Here is a 22,959-nt window from a genome sequence, read left to right as displayed (position 1 = left end):
ATGGGGGTTATGGGGGTCCGGGGGGGTCCAGGGGGTTATGGGGGTCCGGGGGTTATGGGGGTTATGGGGGTCCAGGGGGATATAGGGGTCCAGGGGTTATGGGGGTTATGGGGGTCCGGGGGTTATGGGGGTTATGGGGGTCCAGGAGGATATAGGGGTCCAGGGGTTATGGGGGTTATGGGTGTCCGGGGGGGTCCAGGGGGGTCGGGAACCAAAAGGGGTTTTGATTTGGGCCGAACCGGCTCCGCGGGCACCGAAACCCGCTGGAATTGGGCAAACCGGGGTGGGGGGCAAAAGAATCCGCGCGTGGGGCCTGGGGGGGCTCGGGGCGAACTGGGGCCCCCCAGAGCGGCTGGGGGGGGGCACAGCGGGGTTTTGGGGCGAATGGGGGGTTTGGGGGCCGCGGAGGGTCCGGGCCAATAAACCGCCGCTGTCGTTCCCGCCCGCTCCGTTATTTGGGGGGTCCCGCGGGTTTGGGGGGCGCGGGGGGGCGGGGCCGGCCGAACTCCCGCGACGCTCCGCGCGAGCGCCCGCCCACCCCGCGCCGCCCGCGCCAATCAGGCGGCGCCCCGCTTTGCGCGACGGCCGAGGCGGCCAATCGGACGCCGCCGAGCCGGCCGCCCAATGAGGGGGCGAGGCGGGCGCGGCGTCACGCGCGCCCGGCACGGGGTCTCCCGGCCCCGCCGCGCGGGGGCGCGGGGGCGTGGCGGCGCGGAGCCAATAGCGGCGCGCCCCGCCCTCCCCGCGGGCCCGCCCTCCGCCGCTCCGCCCAATCCGCGCTCGCCCCCTTCCCTCCCCGCCAATCCCCGCCGCCGCCGCCTCGCCGCCCGCCCCCGCCCCCGCCGCCCGCCGCCCACCCAATCCCCGGCGGCGCCGCGCGGACGGGCGGCCCCGCCGGCCAACCGCGCCGCGCCGCCGCTTTGACTGACGCGCCGCGCAGCCAACCGGCGCCGCGCGGCGGTCGCGGCGGCGTGGAAGGTTCGCGAAGGCCGCGTCGGCCCGCAGGGGGAGGCTCTATGGCGACCGGGGCGAACGCCACGCCGCTGGGCAAGCTCCACCCGCCCCCGCCGCCGGGGAAGCCCGGCTTCCCGCTGCCGCCGCCGCCCGGCCTCGTCCTCCCGGGCCCGCCGCCGCCTCCCCCGCCGCCGCCGGGCGCCGCGCAGCCGCCGCAGGCCCCGGCCGGCCTGCTGGGCCCCATGGCGGCCGCCGCCTACCCGTTCGCCGCGCTCCCGCCGCCGCCGCCGCCGCCGCCGCCGCCGCCGCCCCCGCCGCAGCCCCAGGCGCAGCAGCCGCCGCCGCCGCCGCCGCCGCCGCCGGCGCAGCCGCAGCCGCAGCCCGTGGCCGCCCCGCAGCAGCCGCCGCCCGCCGCGCCGCCGCCCCCCCAGCAGCCGCCGGCCCCGGGAGCCGCGGCCTACGGGCAGTTCCGCTTCCCCTCGCCGCCCGCCGGCCACGACCCGCCCGCGGCCCCGCAGGGAGCGCCGGCCCCGCAGCAGCAGCCGCCGCCCGGCACCCCGCAGCAGCCCCCGGCCGCGCCCGCCCCGCAGCAGCGGCCCGAGGAGGGCGGGGGGGCAGCGGGGCCCGCGGCGGCGGCGGCGGCGGGAGGAGGAGGAGGAGGCGGGCAGAGCGAAGCGGGGGGGCGGGTGGCCAAGGCCGCCAGGAGAGCAGGTACGGGGGGGAGGGAAGGGAACGGGGCCGGGGGGGCGGGGGGGCAGGGGAGTTGGGGGGGGGGCTGGAAGGGAAGGGGTCATGGGGAACAGGGGGGCTTGGGGGGGGCTGGAAGGGAAGGGGTCCTGGGGGGTCATGGGGGACAGAGGGGTTATTTGGGGTCAGGAGAATTATTGAGGGGTCTGGAAGGAAAAGGGGTTTGGGGGGCCATGGGGGACAGGGGGGCTTGGGGGGGCTGAAAGGAAAGGGGTCCTGGGGGACAGGGGGGTTATTTGGGGTCAGAACTTTTGGGGGGTGTGAAAGGAAAAGGGTTTTGGGGGGTCATGGGGGACAGGGGGGCTTGGGGGGCAGGGGAGTTGGGGGGGGGGCTGGAAGGGAAGGGGTCCTGGGGGGTCATGGGGGACAGGGGGGCTTGGGGGGGCTGAAAGGAAAGGGGTCCTGGGGCACAGGGGAGTTATTTGGGGTCAGGAGAGTTATTGGGGAGTCTGGAAGGAAAAGGGGTTTGGGGGGACAGGGGGGCTTGGGGGGCAGGGGAGTTGGGGGGGGGGCTGGAAGGGAAGGGGTCCTGGGGGGGTCATGGGGCACAGGGGAGTTATTTGGGGTCAGGAGAGTTATTGGGGAGTCTGGAAGGAAAAGGGGTTTGGGGGGTCATGGGGGACAGGGGGGCTTGGGGGGGCTGAAAGGAAAGGGGTCCTGGGGGGTCATGGGGGACAGGGGGGTTTGGGGGGGCTGAAAGGAAAGGAGTCCTGGGGGACAGGGGGGTTATTTGGGGTCAGCAGAACTATTGGGGGGTCTGGAAGGAAAAGGGTCCTGGGGGGTCATGGGGAACAGGGGGATATTTGGGGTCAGGAGAGTTATTGGGGGGTCTGGAAGGAAAAGGGGTCCTGGGGGGTCATGGGGGACAGGGGGGCTTGGGGGGGGCTGGAAGGAAAGGGGTCCTGGGGGGTCATGGGGGACAGGGGGGTTATTTGGGGTCAGGAAAACTATTGGGGGGTCTGGAAGGAAAAGGGTTTTGGGGGGTCATGGGGGACAGGGGGGTTATTTGGGGTCAGGAGAGTTACTGGGGGGTCTGGAAGGAAAAGGGTCCTGGGGGGTCATGGGGGACAGGGGGGTTATTTGGGGTCAGGAGAGTTATTGGGGGGTCTGGAAGGAAAAGGGTCCTGGGGGGTCATGGGGGACAGGGGGGTTATTTGGGGTCAGAACTTTTGGGGGGTGTGAAAGGAAAAGGGTTTTGGGGGTTCATGGGGAACAGGGGGGTTTGGGGGGGGGCTGGAAGGAAAGGGGTCCTGGGGGGTCATGGGGGACAGAGGGGCTTGGGGGGGCTGAAAGGAAAGGGGTCCTGGGGGACAGAGGGGTTATTTGGGGTCAGGAGAACTATTGGGGGGGCTGGAAGGAAAAGGGGTCCTGGGGGGTCATGGGGGACAGGGGGGTTATTTGGGGTCAGGAGAGTTATTGGGAGTAGTGGAAGAGTGCAGGTGTCCAGGGGGTTTATTGGGGGGGGCCCAGGGGGGGTTTGGGGGTAGAGGGGAGTTATTGGGGGGGGTTTGGGGAGGCAAGCAAGTTGTTGGGGATCAGGAGACTTATTGGGGGTTTGAAAGGAATGGGGTCCTGTGGGGTTATGGGGGCACGGGGGGGTATTTGGGAGCAGGACAGTTATAGGGCGTCTGAAAGGAAAGGGGTTGTGGGAGATTATGTGGAACAGGGAGGTTCCTGGGGGTCAGGACAATTATTGGGGGGTCTGGACAGAAAAGGGGGATGGGGGGGTATTGGGGATCAGGAGAATCATTGGGGGGGGGGGGGGGTCTGAGAGCAAATGTGTCCAGGGAGGTTTTGTGGGGGCTGGAAGGAAAGGGACAAGAGGGACCCACTGGGGGACATGGGGACCCCCCCAAACACTCCAGGGACACAGGGACCCCCCCAGACCCCCCATGGACACAGGGACCCTCCAGGGGACACAGGGACCCCCCCAGACCCCCCATGGACACAGGGACCCCCCCCAAACCCCCCATGGACACAGGGACCCCCCAGGGGACACAGGGACCCCCCCAAACCCCCCAGGGGACAGAGGGACCCCCCAGGGGACACAGGGACCCCCCCAGACCCCCCATGGACACAGGGACCCCCCCAGACCCCCCAGGGGACAGAGAGACCCCCCCCATGGACACAGGGACCCCCCAGGGGACAGAGGGACCCCCCCAAACCCCCCATGGACACAGGGACCCCCCAGGGGACAGCGAGACCCCCCCCAACCCCCCCGTGGACACAGGGACCCCCCAGGGGACAGAGAGACCCCCCCAACCCCCCATGGACACAGGGACCCCCCCAGGGGACACAGGGACCTCCCCAGACCCCCCATGGACTCAGGGACCCCCCAGGGGACACAGGGACCCCCCTGGACCCCTCCAGACCCCCCATGGACACAGGGACCCCCCCAGGGGACAGAGGGACCCCCCCAGACCCCCCAAGGACACAGGGACCCCCCCAAACCCCCCATGGACACAGGGACCCCCCAGGGGACACAGGGACCCCCCCAGACCCCCCATGGACACAGGGACCCCCCCAGGGGACAGCGGGACCCCCCCAGACCCCCCATGGACACAGGGACCCCCCAGGGGACAGCGGGACCCCCCCAGACCCCCCATGGACACAGGGACCTCCCAGGGACACAGGGACCCCCCCAAACCCCCCAGGGGACAGCGGGACCCCCCCAGACCCCCCAGGGGACACAGGGACCCCCCCCAGGGGACACAGGGACCCCCCAGGGGACAGCGGGACCCCCCCAAAGCTGCGGGGGTCTTGCCCGACGCGGGCTGTTTGCGGGCAGATTTCCCGCGGAAGCGGAAGCGCAGCCGCTGGAACCAGGACTCGCTGGAGCAGAAGACGGTGATCCCGGGGATGCCCACGGTGATCCCGCCCGGGCTGACCCGCGAGCAGGAGCGCGCCTACATCGGTACCGATCCGGGGCCAGAAACCGCGACTTTGGGGCCGGGGGGGGCGCGGCGCAGCGCGCCTGCGGCGCTACCGCTTCGGGGAGAAACGGTGCGGGTTTGGGGGCGAAAACCGCCGGAATTGGGGGTGAGGGGGGACAGAGAGCAGGGCGGCTACATCGGTACCGATTTGGGGCGAAAAGCGGCAGTTTTGGGGGAAAAAACCCAGACTTGGGGTGGAGGGGAAACAGAGAACAGAGCAGCCCAAAATTGGTACCGATTTGGGGCGAAAAGTGGCAGTTTTGGGGGAAAAAACCCAGATTTGGGGCTGGAGGGGAAACAGAGAACGGAGCAGCCCAAAATTGGTACCGATTTGGGGCGAAAAGTGGCAGTTTTGGGGGAAAAAACCCAGACTTGGGGCTGGAGGGGAAACAGAGAACGGAGCAGCCCAAAATTGGTACCGATTTGGGGCGAAAAGCGGCAGTTTTGGGGGAAAAAAGCCAGACTTGGGGCTGGAGGGGAAACAGCAGCCCAAAATTGGTACCGATTTGGGGCGAAAACCCAAGAATTTGGGGAAAAACGCCCAGGAATTGGGGACTGGGGGGGACGGGGTACCCACAGTGGTACCAGTTTGGGGTGAAAACCACTAGATTTGGGGCAAAAAAGGTTGGGGAGTAACGTGGTTGTCCGACAACGATGTCGCTTTTTGGTTAATGTCTGGTTTTTGGTAATAAGGAGGTTTTTAGGTGATGATGTGTCATGTTAAGGTGAAAACAGTTCATTTTGGGGCAATAATGTTTATTTCTGGGATAATAACGTCGCTTTGTTTCGCTAAAGTGTCATTTTTTTTTTTTTTTTAGCAGCAATCTCTTGTTTTGGGGAAAAATGTTGATGATTTGGGTCATAACGTTGAATTTTTGCACCACAATAACTCACGTTTTGGTCATAAGGTGGTTTTTATTGCTAATAAGGTTTGGTTTTAGGGTAAAAACGCCTGTTTTTGGTAAAGATACTTGTGGTTGTTTCATAATACGATGTGGTTTTAAGGTAATAACATCGAATTTTGGTAATAACCCATTTCTTCCGCAATAACGTTTATTTTTGGGAAATAACGTTGATTTTCGATAACAAGCTCTGATTTTAGGGTAAGAACGTCGATTTTTGGTAATAACACTTGTAATTTCATGGTAGTAATGTTTATTTTTGGTAACGACACCTGGTTTTAAGGTAATAACCTGGTTTTTTGGGGGTAACAATGCCTGTTTTCGTAATAATGTGTGATTTTAGGGTAATAATTTGTGGTCTTGTTGAAAATGTTTGATTTTAGGGCAATAACGCTTCATTTCAGGGTAAAAACACCTGATTTTAGGTTAATAACGACTGGGTTTTTTGGTAACGATGCCTTTTGATAATACGAAGTTTTAGGGCAATAACGTCGATTTTTATTAACGTCAATTTTTGTTAACGTGTGTTTTTTAATGGCTGATTTAGGGTAACGTTTGGTTTTGGTAATAATGTCTATTTTTGGTAATAATCCCTGATTATGGGGTAATAACACCTGATTTTAAGGTCGTAATGCCTGGTTTTAGGGTAATAACGTCTATTTTTGGTAATAACGCCTGATTTTAGGGCAATAACCTCGTTTTTTTTTTCGATAACGATCCCTTTTTTTCATAACGAAATGTACTTTTAGGGCAAAACCGCATGTTTTTGTTAATGCCTGTTTTTCTCAACGCCTAATTTAGCATAAGAGTGTCTATTTTGGGTCCGATAACGTCTATTTCCAGACTGACAATTTCGATTTTTGACGCTGATGTTTGATTTTAGGTTCCCAATATTTGAGCGTTTTACCAATATTTGAGCGTTTTGCCGGTATTTGACCTTTACCGATATTTGCCTGTTGTTTTTACCTGTAACTGTGGATTTGGTGACCGATACGTGTTTCACGTAACCCTGCTCGTTGCGTCGATAACGACGCGCTCCCCGCTGCTTTTCTCGCTAACGAACGCGCCGTTCTCGCCGCAACCGCATTATCGTTTTTTAATTTCTTCTCTCTTTTTTTTTTTTTTGCCCGAAATGTGCGTTTTTTGTGGTAATTTGTGTCTCTCCACCCTGTTCTCTTAACCGGGTTCCTTCCAGTGCAACTGCAGATCGAAGACCTGACCCGCAAACTGCGCACGGGAGACCTGGGGATCCCCCCCAACCCCGAGGACAGGTCGGACCCCCTTTCCCACCTTTGCTGCCTCGTTTGGGCGCCTTCGTTAGCGCTAACGAGCTGGGGGGCGGGGGGGGAACACGCGCCGATCCGCACCCCCCCCCCCCCAAACCCGGCGCTGCGACACGGGGGGGGAGGGACCCTCGTTAACCCGCTGCACGCCTCGTTAATTAGGACCGCCTCCTGATCAGCCGCACCTCCTTAATTAGCTCTTAATTAGCCTGATGAGGGCGGGGTAGCTCCACCTCCCATGAGCCGCACCTCAATGAGCCCCGAGGCCTGAGTTAGGCCTGAGTTAGGCCTGAGTTAGGCCTGAGTTAGGCCTGAGTTAGGCCTGAGTTAGGCCTGAGTTAGGCCTGAGTTAGGCCTGAGTTAGGCCTGAGTTAGGCCTGAGTTAGGCCTCAGTTAGGCCTCAGTTAGGCCTGAGTTAGGCCTCAGTTAGGCCTCAGTTAGGCCTCAGTTAGGCCTCAGTTAGGCCTCAGTTAGGCCTCAGTTAGGCCTCAGGCCTCAGTTAGGCCTCAGTTAGGCCTCAGTTAGGCCTCAGTTGGGCTTTAGGCCCTAGTTAGGCCTTAATTAGCCTAATGAAGGCAGGGTAGCCCCACCTTCCACCTCCCACAGCAGGGGAAGGAGCCCTTCGTTAAATCTCTTTAATTAGCCCTGCCTTCTTAATTGGCCCTACTTCTTTAAGTAGCCACAGGGCCTTAATTAGGCCTTGATTAGCCTAACGAGGGCTGGGTACAAGGGTAGCTCCACCTCCCATGGCAGGGGGAGGTCCCTTTGTTAACCTGCTGCTTGTGTCATTAATTAGCACCACCTCCTTAATTAGCACCACCTCCTCAATGAGCCCCAGGGCCTTAATTAGCCCTTAATGAGGGCAGGGTACCGGAGTAGCTCCACCTTCCACCCCCTATAGCAGGGGAAGGGGTTTCTTCGTTAAACCCGCTGCCCACCTTGTTAATTAGCACCGCCTCCTCAATTACCTGCACCTCCTCAATTAGCCTCAGGGCCTCAATTAGCCCTTAATTAGCTTAATGAGGGCAGGGTACCAAGGTGGCTCTGCCCCCCCCCCGCTGCAGGGGAAGGGGCCCTTTGTTAACCCACTGCTTGTGTCATTAATTAGCCCCACCTCCCTAATTAGCCGCACCCTTTAATTACCCCCAGGACCTTAATTAGCCCCTACTTAGCCCTTAATTAGCTTAATTAGGGTGGGGCACTGGGGTGGCTCCACCTTCCACCTCCCTCCCACAGCAGCAGAAGGGCCCTTCGTTAAATCTCCTTAATTAGCCCCGCCTCCTTAATCAGCTGCACCTCCCGAAGTAGCCACAGGGCCTTAATTAGCCCTTAATTAGCCATAGGAGCTTAATGAGGGTTGGGCACCGGGGAGGCTCCACCCCCGTCCTGTCCCTTCGTTAACCCCCAACCTGGCGGATTAATTACCTCAATTTCCTTAATTAGCCCCTGCTCTCCTTAATTAGTCCCACCCCCTTTATTAGCCCCAGCTCTCTGGGCTTTAATTAGCCCTTAATTAGCCCCAGCGGCTTAATGAGGGTGGGGCTGGGGTGACATTTTGGGGGGAAACTGCCCGATTTTGGGGCGTTTTTCCCTCATTTCCCCCCAAATTGGTTAAAATCGCCTCTGGACGGGGCAAATTCTCCCACTTTTCACCCCAAAAAAGGCTCCAATTCGCCATTTTTCCCAATTCGGCCCCAATTTCGGGGCTGAACCGGGGGGTCCACCCCCTTAACGAGGCGCCGCTAACGAGCCGGGGCCGGGGGGCGGGGGGGGGGTTCGGTTTTGGGGGCAAATCCATGAAAATCGATGATAACCCTGCCTTGCTCCTCCAGCCGCGTTAACGAGCCGGGGCCTCGTTAGCGCTAATTACCAGCGGACGCCTGCCTGCGGCGGGGCGGGGGGGTGTTAATTAACCATAATTAACGAGCGGCGATGAACTTTGACCTTTCGTCGACAGTTCCCTTCAGGCCGCCAGGACCCACCGCGGTTGACTCCTGAAAAGCCGCTTTTTCACCCCAAACCGGACGGTGTTTTTTTGGATGATTCGCGTAATCTCTTCCCTTCTTGCAGCCTAAAAAAAAAATTTTACAATTTGGGGACGGGAGGGGAAGGGTAAAAACACGCACACAAAAAAAGAAAAACAAAAAAAGGTCCAGAATTTAACCAAAACTTGAAAAATTGTGACTTTTTTTTTTTCCTCCTTAACCGCTGATTATTCTGATTTTTAATCATTTTGATTTTTAATCGTAATTCAGATTTTTTTTCCTCGCACGGCTCTGCTAAAGCGACCTTGACTCTTCCCTTTGGAGCTGCCAAAAAAACCACCCAAAAAACCCAAAGCTTCTCCCCCGAGTCAAAAACCGCAAGTTTTGCCTCTTAAAAACCAGCGAAACGGGCAAAACCGGGACTTTTGCCGCAAAAACCAGGGGAAAAAACCAACCGAACCGCCCCAAAACGGGAAAAGGGCTTTAGGAGGGTTGTTGTGGGCTACGGGGGGGGAGGTGTGGGGGTTAATTAAGCGCTAATTAGCGCCCCCCCCCCCCCAAAGCGGGGCAGCCTCTTGCTATAGGACGGAGCGGGGTGGGCGATGATTTGGGGGGCTTTCCCGCAATTCTGTTAATTTTGGCGGATCCCTTTGGGTTGGGGGGGGGGCGTCCCGCTTTGGGGGTGTCCCAGCTTGGGGGTGACCCCCCCCCCTTTGTTTATTATGTCCCCCCCCATCAGGTCCCCGTCCCCCGAGCCCATTTACAACAGCGAGGGCAAGCGGCTGAACACGCGCGAGTTCCGCACGCGCAAGAAGCTGGAGGAGGAGCGGCACAACCTCATCACCGAGATGGTGGCGCTCAACCCCGACTTCAAGCCCCCCGCCGACTACAAGTGGGTGCCCCCCGCCAAATTTTGGGGAGATTTCGGGGGGGATTTCGGGCACCCCAATGTCCCTAAACAGCCCCCGCAGGCCCCGCCCCTCCTGCCACCCCAAGCCCCGCCCCCTGCCCTCAGGCTCCGCCCCCAGCCCTGCCTCTGCCTGCAGGCCACGCCCCTCCACAAGCCCCGCCCCCAGCCCCGCCTCTGCCTGCAGGCCACGCCCCCTCCACAAGCCCCGCCCCACCACCCCAAGCCCTGCCTCTGCCTGCAGGCCATGCCCCCTCACAAGCCCCGCCCTGCCACCCCAAGCCCTGCCTCTGCCTGCAGGCCACGCCCCCTCCACAAGCCCCGCCCTGCCACCCCAAGCCCTGCCTCTGCCTGCAGGCCACGCCCCTTCCACAAGCCCTGCCCTGCCACCCCAAGCCCCGCCTCTGCCTGCAGGCCACGCCCCTCCACAAGCCCCACCCTGCCCCCCAGCCCCGCCTCTGCCTGCAGGCCACGCCCCCTCACAAGCCCCGCCCCACCACCCCAAGCCCCGCCCCTGCCTGCAGGCCACGCCCCCTCCACAAGCCCCGCCCTGCCCCCCAGCCCCGCCTCTGCCTGCAGGCCACGCCCCCTCACAAGCCCCGCCCCGCCACCCCAAGCCCCGCCTCTGCCTGCAGGCCACGCCCCCTCACAAGCCCCGCCCCACCACCCCAAGCCCCGCCTCTGCCTGCAGGCCCCGCCCCCTCCGCATGCCCCGCCCACTCACCGTTGTATAGGGGGACCCTGGGGACACCCTGGGGACACCCTGGGGACAGGGGGTGGCCGTTTCGGGGTGGGGGGCGTTTCTAAGGTGTTTCTCCCCCAGGCCGCCGGCCACGCGCGTGAGCGACAAGGTGATGATCCCGCAGGACGAGTACCCCGAGATCAACTTCGTGGGGCTCCTCATCGGGCCCAGGTGGGGACGGCGGGCCCCCCCACCCCAACACCCCGACACCCCGCTAACGACGTCAGGGTGCTAATGAGGCTTAACGGAGGGGCTTGACGAAGCTGCGGTGCTGTCCAGAATGTCAAAGCGTCTTTTTGCCGGCGACGTCCCTGTAACGGCCCCCAGCTCCCCCCGTGTCCCCAAAACTCCCATAATGTGGGGGTCGCCATGTTCCCAGCTCACCCCAGCGGATCTGGGGGTGTCCCCCCCAATTTGGGTGGGTGACCCCCTTCCCCTCCGCGTATTTGGGGTGTTCCCCCCTTCAGCATCCCCTGAATTATTTTGGGGGTGCTTAACGAGGCCATGGTGCTAATGGTGTTACTGCATTCGTATTTCCCAGCTATGGGGTCCTATGGTGGGTTCCCCAGCATATCTGGGGGTGTCCCCCCCAATTCCCGTGTGTGACCCCGTATTTGGGGTGTTCCCCCCTTCAGTGTCCCCTGAATTATTTTGGGGGTGCTTAACAAGGCCGTGTTGCTAATGGCGTTACTGCATTCATATTTCCCCAGCTATGGGGTCCTACGGTGGGTTCCCCAGCAGGCCTGGGGGTGTCCCCCCCAATTTGGGTGGGTGACCCCCTTCCCCTCCCCCTATTTGGGGTGTTCCCCCCTTCAGCATCCCCTTAATTATTTTGGGGGTGCCTAACGAGCTCGTGTTGCTAACAATGCTGGGGCGTTCCTGGCTCTCCCAGCTATGGGGTCCCGCAGTGGGTTCCCCAGCAGATCTGGGGGTGTGTCCCCCCCCAATTCCCGTGCGTGACCCCCCGTTTTCCGCAGGGGGAACACGCTGAAGAACATCGAGAAGGAGTGCAACGCCAAGATCATGATCCGCGGGAAGGGCTCGGTGAAGGAGGGCAAGGTGGGCCGCAAGGACGGGCAGATGCTGCCGGGCGAGGACGAGCCGCTGCACGCCCTGGTCACCGCCAACACCATGGACAACGTCAAGAAAGCCGTGGAGCAGGTGCGGCCCGTGCGGCGTTAATTTAATTCAACACAACCACGGCGAGCGTGGGGTCTTGCTCTGGGCAAGGGCAAACCCCGGGTTGCTGTGTGACGAGGGGACGAGCCGTTGGAGAGCGGCGAAAAGGGAGCCGGGGCAGCAGGGTGGCCATGGCCAGCACTGGGGCCTTGTGGCCAGCGTGGGTTTAGCGACGTTTGTAGCCCCGAGGTGATTTTAGCGACGTTTGCAGCCCCGAGGTGATTTTGGTGACGTTTTGACCCCGGGGTGATGTGGGGCCGTTTGACCCCGGGGTGATTTAGGGCCGTTTTGACCCCGGGGTGATTTGGGGCCGTTTGACCCCGGGGTGATTTGGGGCCGTTTGACCCCGGGGTGATTTGGGGCCCGTTTGACCCCGGGGTGATTTGGGGCCGTTTGACCCCGGGGTGATTTGGGGCCGTTTGACCCCGGGGTGATTTGGGGCCGTTTAACCCCGGGGTGATTTGGGGCCGTTTGACCCCGGGGTGATTTGGGGCCGTTTGACCCCGGGGTGATGTGGGGCCGTTTTGACCCCGGGGTGATTTGGGGCCCGTTTGACCCCGGGGTGATTTGGGGCCGTTTGACCCCAGGGTGGTTTTGGCGCCACTTAAATTTGAGAAAAAACTTGTTCCCAGTGAGGGTGCCAGAGCTTTTGAGGATGAGCTTTTGAGGTTTTTTCCAACCGCTGATATTCTGTGATTTCGCCCCCAAAATCCCCGCAGATCCGTAACATCCTCAAGCAAGGGATCGAGACGCCCGAGGACCAGAACGACCTGCGCAAGATGCAGCTGCGGGAGCTGGCGCGGCTCAACGGGACGCTGCGGGAGGACGACAACCGGTGGGGCCCCCAAATTAACCTCCCCGCGCCCCCAAATAACCCCCTGCACCCCAAAATTAACCCCCCGCACCCCAAAATAAACCCCCTGTGCCTGCAAATTAACCTCCCCGTGCCCCCAAATAACCCCCCGGACCCTCGAATTAACGCACTGTGCCCCAAAATAACCTCCCTGCGCCCCCAAAATTAACCCCCCGCACCCCCAAAATTAATCTCCTGCACCCCCGTACCCCCAAATAACCCCCTTCACCCCCGAATAACCTCCCGCACCCCCAAAATTAACCCTCTGCACACCTGAATAAGCTCTGTGCACCCTAAAATTAATCCCCTGTGCCCCCAAAAAAACCCCTGCACCCCAAAATTAACCCTGTGCACCCCCAAATAACCCGCACACCCCAAAATAACCTCCCTGCGCCCCCAAAATTAACCCCCCGCACCCCTGAATAACCTCCCTGCACCCCCAAAATTAATCTCTTGCACCCCCATACCCCCAAATAATCCCCTGCACCCCCGAATAACCTCCCGCACCCCTAAAATTAACCCCCTGCACACCCGAATAAGCTCTGTGCACCCCAAAATTAATCCCCTGTGCCTCTAAAAAAGCTCTCTGCACCCCAAAATTAATCCCCTGTGCACCCCCAAATACCCCCTGCACCCCTGAATAACCTCTCTGCACCCCCAAAATTAATCTCCTGCACCCCCATACCCCCAAATAACCCCCTGCACCCCCGAATAATCTCCCGCACCCCCAAAATTAGCCCCCTGCATGCCCGAATAAGCTGTCTGCACCCCAAAATTAATCCCCTGTGCCCCCAAAAAAGCCCCTGCACCCCAAAATTAACCCTGTGCACCCCCAAGTAACCCCCACACCCCAAATAACCCCCACACTCAAAATAACCCCCTGCACCCCAAAATAACCCCCTGCACCCCCAAATACCCCTTGCACCCCCAAACCCTTGCACTCTAACCCTCTGCACCCCCAAACCCCTGCACTCTAATCGCCTGCACCCTGAAATAACCCCTGTGCCCCCCCAACCCCCCCCCACCCCAGAATAACCCCTGTACCCCCCAAATACCCCCCTGCACCCCAAATCTCCCGCACCCCAAAATACAAACACCCTGAGCCCCACAAACCTGCCCCCTCAACCCCCGAAACCCCCCACCCCAAAGCCCTGCACCCCCAAATCTCTGCACCCCAAAATACCCCGCCCCGCACCCCGAAATCCCCCCTGCACACCCCAAAATAACCGCGGTGCCCCCCAGGATCCTGCGGCCCTGGCAGAGCACCGAGACGCGCAGCATCACCAACACCACGGTCTGCACCAAGTGCGGCGGGGCTGGGCACATCGCCTCCGACTGCAAGTTCGCCAGGTACCCCAGATCACCCCAAAACCACCCCCGGAGTCCCCCCCACGCTGTGACCCACCCCTCTACCCCCCTGCATGTTTTTGGGGGGGGTCCCACAGTGCCCCCCCAGACCCAAAGCCACGGGGCAGGGATGGGGAGCAAATGGCTGGGGGAAGCGGGGAGGGGTCGTTGCCCCCCCACCTCACTTTGGGGGTGCCCCCCCACCCCAAACTTGCCCCCCCGCCCCAAACTTGCCCCCCCGCCTCTGATAGCCCCCCCTGTGCCCCCCCCAGGCCTGGGGACCCTCAGTTGGTGCATGGACAAGGATGGGGAGGGGGTGGAACCAGGCGGTGTTCAGTGGCCCCCCCCTCACTTTAGGGGTGCCCCCCTCACTTTAGGGGTGCGCCCCACCCCAAACGTGCCCCCCCAGGACCCGCAGTCGGCACAGGACAAAACACAGATGGGGATGAGAGGGTGGAACCAGGGGGTGGTCGGTGCCCCCCCACCTCACTTTAGGGGTGCCCCCCCAACTTTACCATGCCCCCCCCGCCTCCGCTAACCCCCCCGTGCCCCCCCAGGCCCGGGGACCCGCAGTCGGCGCAGGACAAGGCGCGGATGGACAAGGAATACCTGTCGCTCATGGCCGAGCTGGGGGAGGCGCCGGTGTCCGTCAGCTCCAACGCCGCCCACAACAACAGCCCCTTGTCCAGCAGCCACCGCGCCAGCCAGCCCAGCAGCCAGCCCCCCCCGGTGAGCGCCCCGAACCCCAAAACCAACCCCTGAACCCCCAAACCACCCCTGAGCCCCAAAACCACCCCTGAACCCCAAAACCCAACCCCTGAGCCCCAAAACCCAGCCCCAAAACCAACCCCTGAGCCCCAAACCCCAACCCCTGAGCCCCAAAACCAACCCCTGAGCCCCAAAACCCAACCCCTGAGCCCCAAACCCCAGCCCCAAAACCCAACCCCTGAGCCCCAAACCCCAACCCCTGAGCCCCAAAACCAACCCCTGAGCCCCAAAAACAACAGCCCCTTGTCCAGCGGCCACCGCGCCAGCCAGCCCAGCAGCCAGCCCCCCCCGGTGAGCGCCCCGAACCCCAAAACCAACCCCTGAGCCCCAAAACCACCCCTGAACCCCAAAACCAACCCTGAACCCCAAAACCCAACCCCTGAGCCCCAAAACCCAGCCCCAAAACCACCCCTGAGCCCCAAAACCAACCCCTGAGCCCCAACCCCTGAGCCCCAAACCCCAACCCCTGAGCCCCAAAACCACCCCTGAGCCCCAAAACCAGCCCCTGAGCCCCAAAAACAACAGCCCCTTGTCCAGCGGCCACCGCGCCAGCCAGCCCAGCAGCCAGCCCCCCCCGGTGAGCGCCCCGAACCCCAAACCACCCCTGAACCCCAAAACCAACCCTGAACCCCAAAACCAACCCCTGAGCCCCAAAACCCAGCCCCAAAACCCAACCCCTGAGCCCCAGAACCCATCCCCAGCCCCTTGTCCAGCAGCCACTGCGCCAGCCAGCCCAGCAGCCAGCCCCCCCCGGTGAGCGCCCCGAACCCCAAAACCAACCCCTGAACCCCAAAACCACCCCTGAACCCCAAAACCACCCCCTGAACCCCAAAACCCAACCCCAAACCCCAACCCCTGAGCCCCAAAAACAACAGCCCCTTGTCCAGCGGCCACCGTGCCAGCCAGCCCCCCCCGGTGAGCGCCCTGAGCCCCCAAACCACCCCTGAACCCCAAAACCCAACCCCTGAGCCCCAAAACCCATCCCCAGCCCCTTGTCCGGCGGCCACCACGCTAGCCAGCCCAGCAGCCAGCCCCCCCCGGTGAGCGCCCCGAACCCCAAAACCAACCCCTGAACCCCCAAACCAACCCTGAACCCCGAAACCCAACCCCAAACCCCAACCCCTGAGCCCCAAAAACAACAGCCCCTTGTCCAGCGGCCACCGCGCCAGCCAGCCCCTCCCCGGTGAGCGTCCTGAGCCCCCAAACCAGCCCTGAACCCCAAAACCCAATCCCTGAGCCCCAAAACCCATCCCCAGCCCCTTGTCCGGCGGCCACCGCGCCAGCCAGCCCAGCAGCCAGCCCCCCCCGGTGAGCGCCCCGAGCCCCAGAACCCCCCCTGAACCCCCAAAACCACCCCTGAACCCCAAAATCAACCCCCAGCCCTAAAACCAAACCACTGAGCCCCGAAACCTACCCCTGAACCCCAAAACCCAAGCCCGAAAACCCAACCCCCAAGCCGCGAAACCCAAGCTCAAGCCCCAAAAACCATCCCCAGCCCCAAAACCCACCCCCTGAACCCCAAAACCCCCAAATACCAAAACCACCCCCTAAATCTCAAAAACCCACTCCCTGAACCCCAAAACCCCCCAATACCAAACTCCACCCCCCTGAGCCCCAAACCCCACCAATACGAAACCCCCCCTGAGCCCCAAAAACCCACCCCCTGAACCCCAAAACCCCCCAATACCAAACACACCCCCTGAACCCCAAAACCACCCCCCAAAATCCACCCTCTGAACCCCAAAACCCCCCAATACCAACCCCCCCGGGCCCCAAAAACCCACTCCCTGAACCCCAAAACCCCCCAATACCAAACTCCACCCCCCTGAGCCCCAAACCCCACCAATACCAAACCCCCCCCGAGCCCCAAAACCCCACCCCCTGAACCCCAAAACCACCCCCCCGAACCCCAAACCCCCCTGTGACCCCCCCGTCCCGCAGAGTCGCCCGCCCTGGATGAACAGCAGCCCCTCGGAGAGCCGCCCGTACCATTCCATGCACGGGGGGGGACCCCACAGCTTCCCCCACCCCATGGCGGGGATGGGGGGGGGCGGCGGCCACGGCGGGGGGGGGCACCCCCTGCAGCACAACCCCAACGGGCCCCCCCCCTGGATGCAGCCGCACCCCCCCATGGGGCAGGGCCCCCACCCCCCCGGCCACCCGGGCCCCCACCACATGGGTAAGGACAATCCTGAACGGGGTGGGGGGGTGAGGATTTGGGGGGCGGGGGGGAAGATTTTTTCCGGGGGGGGTGTTTTTTAGGGTGAAAAAGGGGGTTTTTTGGCCCCCTCCCCGAGGTAATGGTCTCATTCCCATGAGGACTTCAGAAATTTCTGTTGGGGGGGTAAAGATTTTTGGGGTGTGGGGGGAATTTTTTTAGGGGGTGTGAGGATTTTTGGGAGAAAGGTTTTTTTTTTTTCTGGGGGGGTGTATTTTTAGGGTGAAAAAGGGGTTTTTTTGGCAATCCCCCCCCACCCAAGGTAAAGGTCTCATTTTCTCAAGATAAGGACTTGACCTTTTTTTTTTGGGGGGGGGGAAGATTTTGGGGGGTTGGTGGGGATTTTTGGGGAGGGGGGGTTGAGGATACTGGTTTAAGGGGATTGGGGGGGGTGATTTTTTTGGGGGTGAAAAGAGGCGTTTTTGGCAGCCCCCCCCCCCCCAAGGTGGGAGGTTTTTTTCACCTCACCATCAGAACCTGGGACGGTTTGTGGGGTCGGGGGGGTTTGGGGAGGTGATTTTGGGGGGCAGTTCAGGGCTGAGGGTATTCTGGGGTGGGGGGGCCGCGAGTTTTAGGGGTGGGGGGGTGCACATGAGGATTTGAGGGGTAAAAAAGGGGGTTTTTGCCCCCACCTTGCAATAGTTTCTTATGTCAATACAGGAATGTGTGAAGGTTTTTGTTGGGGAAGGTGGATTTTTGGGGTGGGGGCGGATTTTGGGGTGTGGGGGGGTCCCCCCCCTCGCTAAGGCGACGGTCTCTCATTCCCTCAAGATCAGTACCTGGGAAATGCGCCAGTGGGCTCTGGGGTCTATCGGCTGCACCAGGGAAAAGGTGAGACCCCCAAAATACCCCCCAGCACCCCAGTAATGCCCCCCCAGACCCCCCAACACCCCAATAATGCCCCCCCAGACCCCCATAGCACCCCAATAATGCCCCCCAGACCCCATTACTGCCCCCCAGTGTCCCCGCACACCCCAATAATGCCCCCCAATAGTGCCCCCCAGACCCCAGTACTGCCCCCCGACCCCCCCAGCACCCCAATAATGTCCCGCCCAGTGCCCCCAGCACCCCAGTAATGCCCCCCCAGACCCTATTACTGCCCCCCAATGTCCCCCCACACCCCAATAATGCCCCCCCAGACCCCCATAGCACCCCAATAATGCCCCCCCAGACCCCCCCAGCACCCCAATAATGCCCCCCCAGACCCTATTATTGCCCCTCAGTAATGCCCCCCAGACCCCATACTGCCCCCCAATGTCTGCGAACACCCCAATAATGTCCCCCAGTAGTGCCCCCCAGACCCCAGTACTGCCCCCTGACCCCCCCAGCACCCCAATAATGTCCTGCCCAGTGCCCCCAGCACCCCAATAATGCCCCCCCAGACCCTATTACTGCCCCCCAATGTCCCCCCACACCCCAATAATGCCCCCCAATAGTGCCCCCCAGCACCCCAATAATGTCCCGCCCAGTGCCCCCAGCACCCCAATAATGCCCCCCCAGACCCTATTACTGCCCCCCAATGTCCCCCCACACCCCAATGATGCCCCCCAATAGTGCCCCCCAGACCCCAGTACTGCCCCCTGACACCCCCAGCACCCCAATAATGTCCCGCCCAGTGCCCCCAGCACCCCAATAATACCCCCCCAGACCCTATTACTGCCCCCCAATGTCCCCCCGCACCCCAATAATGCCCCCCCAGACCTCATACTGCCCCCCAATGTCCCCCAACACCCCAATAATGCCCCCCAATAGAGCCCCCCAGACCCCAGTACTGCCCCCCAACCCCCCCAGCACCCCAATAATGCCCCCCCAGACCCTGTTACTGCCCCCCAGTGTCCCCCCACACCCCAATAATGCCCCCCAATAGTGCCCCCCAGACCCCAGTACTGCCCCCCGACCCCCCCAGCACCCCAATAATGCCCCCCCAATGCCCCAATACTGCTCTCCCAGACCCCCCAGCACCCCAATACTGCCCCCCAGCCCCCCCCCAGCCCCCCAATAGCCCCCCCCGCTCTGACCCCCCGTGCCCCCCAGGTATGATGCCGCCGCCGCTGGGTATGCTGCCCCCGCCGCCCCCCCCGCCCGGTGGGCAGCCGCCCCCCCACTCCGGCCCCCTGCCCCCCTGGCAGCAGCAGCCGCCGCCCCCCAGCAGCAGCAGCACCCCCTTGTGGCAGCCAAGTGAGTGCGGGGCCCCCGGGACAGAACACGGGCTTGGGGACAGAAACGGGGGCTTGGGGACAAAAACACAGCGTTGGGGACAGAAACGGGGGCTTGGAGACAAAAACGGGGGCTTGGGGACAAAAACACAGCGTTGGGGACAGAAACGGGGGCTTGGGGACAAAAACGAGGGGTTGGGGACAGAAATGGGGGCTTGGGGACAGAAATGGGGGCTTGGGGACAAAACCACAGCGTTGGGGACAGAAACGGGGGCTTGGGGACAAAAACACAGCGTTGGGGACAGAAATGAGGGGTTGGGGACAGAAACAAGGGGTTGGGGACAGAAATGAGGCGCTGGGGACAGGACACGGGCTTGGGGACAGAAATGGGGGCTTGGGGACAGAAATGAGGGGCTGGGGACAACACGGGCTTGGGGACAGAAATGGGGGCTTGGGGACAAAAACGAGGGGTTGGGGACAGAAATGAGGGGCTGGGGACAGAAATGGGGGCTTGGGGACAGAAATGGGGGCTTGGGGACAGAACACGGGGCTGGGGACAGAAATGGGGGCTTGAGGACAAAAATGAGGGGTTGGGGACAGAAATGGGGGGCTGGGGACAGAAATGAGGGCTTGGGGACAAGACACGAGGGGTTGGGGGTGAAACACGGGGTTGGGGACAAGCTGCCTGGGGTTGGGGACAAACTGCCTGGGTTTGGGGACAAACTGCCTGGGTTTGGGGACAACCTTCACCTTAATTAACCCGCTTCCTCGGGGCTGTACCATTGCGGGGGTGGGGGGGTGGTTTTGGGATCCCCCGAATTTTGCCTCCCTAATTAAGCCCCTACCAATCCATCCCCCCCCAATTAACCTTTACCCTTCATTAACCCACCTCCTCAGGCCTGTACCATTGCGGGGGGGGGGTGCTCTTGGGGCCCTCAAGTGCAGATCTGCCCCCCCCAATTAAACCACATGCACCCCCACCACCCCCGATGTCTCATGACCCCCCTCAATTAACTCTGGTGCTAATTGCCCCCCCTCCCAGGTACGACGACCACCACGAGCGCTGGCAGCGCCTCCCTCCCGCCCTGGCAGCAGCAGGGGGGGGGTGCGGCGGGGGGGGCGGCGGCGGCTTCTTCGGGGGCCCCCCCGCTCCCCGCCAGCCCCTCCATGGTGCCTTTGCCCCCCGGGGTGCAGCCCCCGCTCCCCCCCGGGGCCCCCCCGCCCCCCCGCCGCCCCCTGGCTCCGGGGGCATGATGTACGCGCCCCCCCCGCCCCCCCCGCCGCCCCCCCCCATGGACCCTTCTAATTTCGTCACCATGATGGGCATGGGGGTGCCCGCCATGCCCCCCTTCGGCATGCCCCCCGCGCCCCCCCCGCCGCCCCCCCAGAACTGAGCTGGGGACACACACACACACACACACACACACGGGGTGACACCCCTTTTTCTGGGAGGGGGGGTCACACCCCCCAAATAGGGAGGGGTTGCTGAGGGGAACCCCCCCCGCCCCGTGTGGAGTTGGACTCTTCCAGTGTAGGGACCCCCAGTCTGGACTGATCCATTACGGGGGTCCCCCTGCCCATGGGCTGTTCCATTATAGAGACCCCCCCCTCGTCTGTGGGCTGAACCATTGTGGGGATCCCCCCCACCCGTGGGTTGAACCATTGTGGGGATCCCCCCCATCTGTGGGTTGAACCATTGTGGGGATCCCCCCCACCCGTGGGTTGAACCATTATGGGGATCCCCCCCCACCCGTGGGCTGAACCATTGTGGGGATCCCCCCAACCCGTGGGCTGAACCATTGTGGGGATCCCCCCCCATCTGTGGGCTGAACCATTATGGGGATCCCCCCCCACCCGTGGGCTGAACCATTGTGGGGATTCCCCCCCCACCCATCTGGACTGATCCATTGTTGGGTGTCCCCCCCCACCCGTGGGCTGATCCATTCTGGCCCCCCCCACCCCGGGACCACCTTGTGAACGGGTTTAAACCCCCCAGGCCCCCCCAGACGGGGTCCCCCCAGCTCCTAAATTCGGGGGGGGGGGGCAGTAAAATGGGCGCAGCTCCGTGGGGGGGTGGGGGCAGCGTCACCCATCTGGGCACCCCCTTTATTTTGCGATGCCCCCCATGTCCCCCCCTCCCCGCTTTGGGGTCCCCCCCCCCGTGTAGAAGTCCCCCCCCGCCCCCCGCTTTCTTTTGTGTATCAATAAACCGCAGGATGGGCCCCCCCGCCCCCCCTCTGTATTCATGTCGCTCATTTCTTGTGTCGTCCCCCCCCAATTTTTAATGCCACCGCCCCCTATCTTGTCACCCCACTCCCGCTTTTATCGCGCCCCCCCCCATGTTTTCGTGTCCCCTTCCTCCCCCCGGGTCGGGTTTCACGCCCCCCCCCCCGGTGACACCCGAGCCGGGGGGGGGCAGATGTCACCCCCTGTGGTTGTCACTCAACCGCCGCGTCCCCGAAATGTCACGACCTTCAGAGCGGCTCCGGTGACACGGGGGGGGGGGCACGAACACGCCCCCCCCCCGCGGACACGCGTGGCCCCCCCACGGTGGGGTCGCACACAGGAAGCGGGGGGGGACACGGGGGGGTCCCCGCGCCCGGGGGGCACACAGCGCCTCGAGGTCCCCGCCGGGCCCCCAGGGGGCGCCAATCACCCGGCGGAAGGGGCGTGTCCCGCCGCCAGCCCCGCCCACTCATGAATAATTAACGAGGCGGAGACCCCGGCGAGCCCGGAGGGGGCGTGTCTCTTCCCCAGCCCCGCCCACTCATGAATAATTAACGAGGCGGAGACCCCGGCGAGCCCGGAGGGGGGCGTGTCTCTTCCCCAGCCCCGCCCACTCATGAATAATGAACAAGCCCGCGGGCCCCCGGGAGGGGGCGTGTCTGGCGCCAGGCTCCTCCCCCTCATGAATAATGCAGCAGCCGCGCGTTCATAGCGGCCGGGGCGCCGCCTCCAGCCCCCGGAGCCCCCCGGACCCTCCCGAGCCCCCCGCGGCGTCCTCGGAGCCCCCCCGGCCGGTTCCCCCGCTGCCCCAGCCCGGACACTCCGCTCCGGAGCCCCCGAGAGCCCCCGAGCCCGGTGCTTCGGCTCCGGACCCCGGACACCAATAACCCCGGACCCCCCGAATCCCGGACCCCCCGAATCCCGGACCCCCGGTGCTTGGGCTCCGGACGCCCCTAATCCCGGACCCCCCGAATCTCCCCAACCCGGACACCCCTAATCCCGGACCTCCCTAATCCCGGACCCCCCGAATCCCGGACCCCCGGTGCTTCGGCTCCGGACCCCCGGACACCAATAACCCCGGACCCCCCGAATCCCGGACCCCCGGTGCTTGGGCTCCGGACGCCCCTAATCCCGGACCCCCCGAATCTCCCCAACCCGGACACCCCTAATCCCGGACCCCCCGAATCTCCCCAACCCGGACACCCCTAATCCCGGACCCCCAGTGCTTGGGCTCCGGACCCCCCTAATCTCCCCAACCCGGACACTCCCCCCGAGTTCCCACTCGGGCTCATCCCCCCCGGACCCCCCGTGTCCCCCGGACCCCCCGGACCCCCCGTGTCCCCCGTGTCCCCCGTGTCCCCCGGACCCCCCGTGTCCCCCGTGTCCCCCGGACCCCCCGTGTCCCCCGGACCCCGTGTCCCCCCCACCGCCAGGATGTCGCGGCCGCTGACGGACCAGGAGCGGCGGAAGCAGATCAGCGTGCGGGGGCTGGCGGGGGCCGAGAACGTGGCGGAGCTGAAGCGGAACTTCAACCGGCACCTGCACTTCACGCTGGTCAAGGACCGCAACGTCGCGACCCCCCGGGACTATTACCAGGCGCTGGCGCACACGGTGCGCGACCACCTGGTGGGGCGGTGGCTGCGCACCCAGCAGTACTACTATGAGAAGGACCCCAAGGTGGGCGGCTGGGGGTGCTGGGCTGGGAGATGGGGGGGTCCTGGGGGTCCTGGGCTGGGAGATGGGGGGGTTTGGGGGGGAT

General features: G+C 63.0%; 2 protein-coding genes across 2 annotated transcripts; both read left to right on the top strand.

Annotated features, from left to right (window-relative positions):
- Window positions 1-962: 962 nt before the first annotated feature.
- On the top strand, window positions 963-3,324 carry LOC136002888 (basic proline-rich protein-like). The gene is made up of 2 exons (XM_065658135.1): window positions 963-1,665; window positions 3,314-3,324. Exons 1-2 carry the CDS (start codon window positions 1,017-1,019, stop codon window positions 3,322-3,324), a joined length of 660 nt encoding a protein of 219 aa, XP_065514207.1. The 5' UTR covers window positions 963-1,016.
- Window positions 1,537-21,216, top strand: SF1 (splicing factor 1). The gene is given in 14 exon segments (XM_065658134.1): window positions 1,537-1,665; window positions 4,490-4,615; window positions 6,732-6,807; window positions 9,544-9,696; window positions 10,535-10,624; window positions 11,431-11,614; window positions 12,352-12,467; window positions 13,728-13,835; window positions 14,390-14,561; window positions 16,542-16,779; window positions 17,590-17,649; window positions 18,853-18,996; window positions 20,017-20,193; window positions 20,196-21,216. Coding segments are annotated over 13 exon segments (1,746 nt in total). The 5' UTR covers window positions 1,537-1,665; window positions 4,490-4,560; the 3' UTR covers window positions 20,369-21,216.
- Window positions 21,217-22,959: the final 1,743 nt, after the last annotated feature.

Source organism: Caloenas nicobarica, unplaced genomic scaffold, assembly GCF_036013445.1.
Source record: "Caloenas nicobarica isolate bCalNic1 unplaced genomic scaffold, bCalNic1.hap1 Scaffold_663, whole genome shotgun sequence".
Classification (NCBI taxonomy): domain Eukaryota; kingdom Metazoa; phylum Chordata; class Aves; order Columbiformes; family Columbidae; genus Caloenas; species Caloenas nicobarica.
The sequence above is the reverse complement of the archived record's forward strand: the minus strand, read 5'-3'. Positions and strand labels throughout refer to the sequence as shown.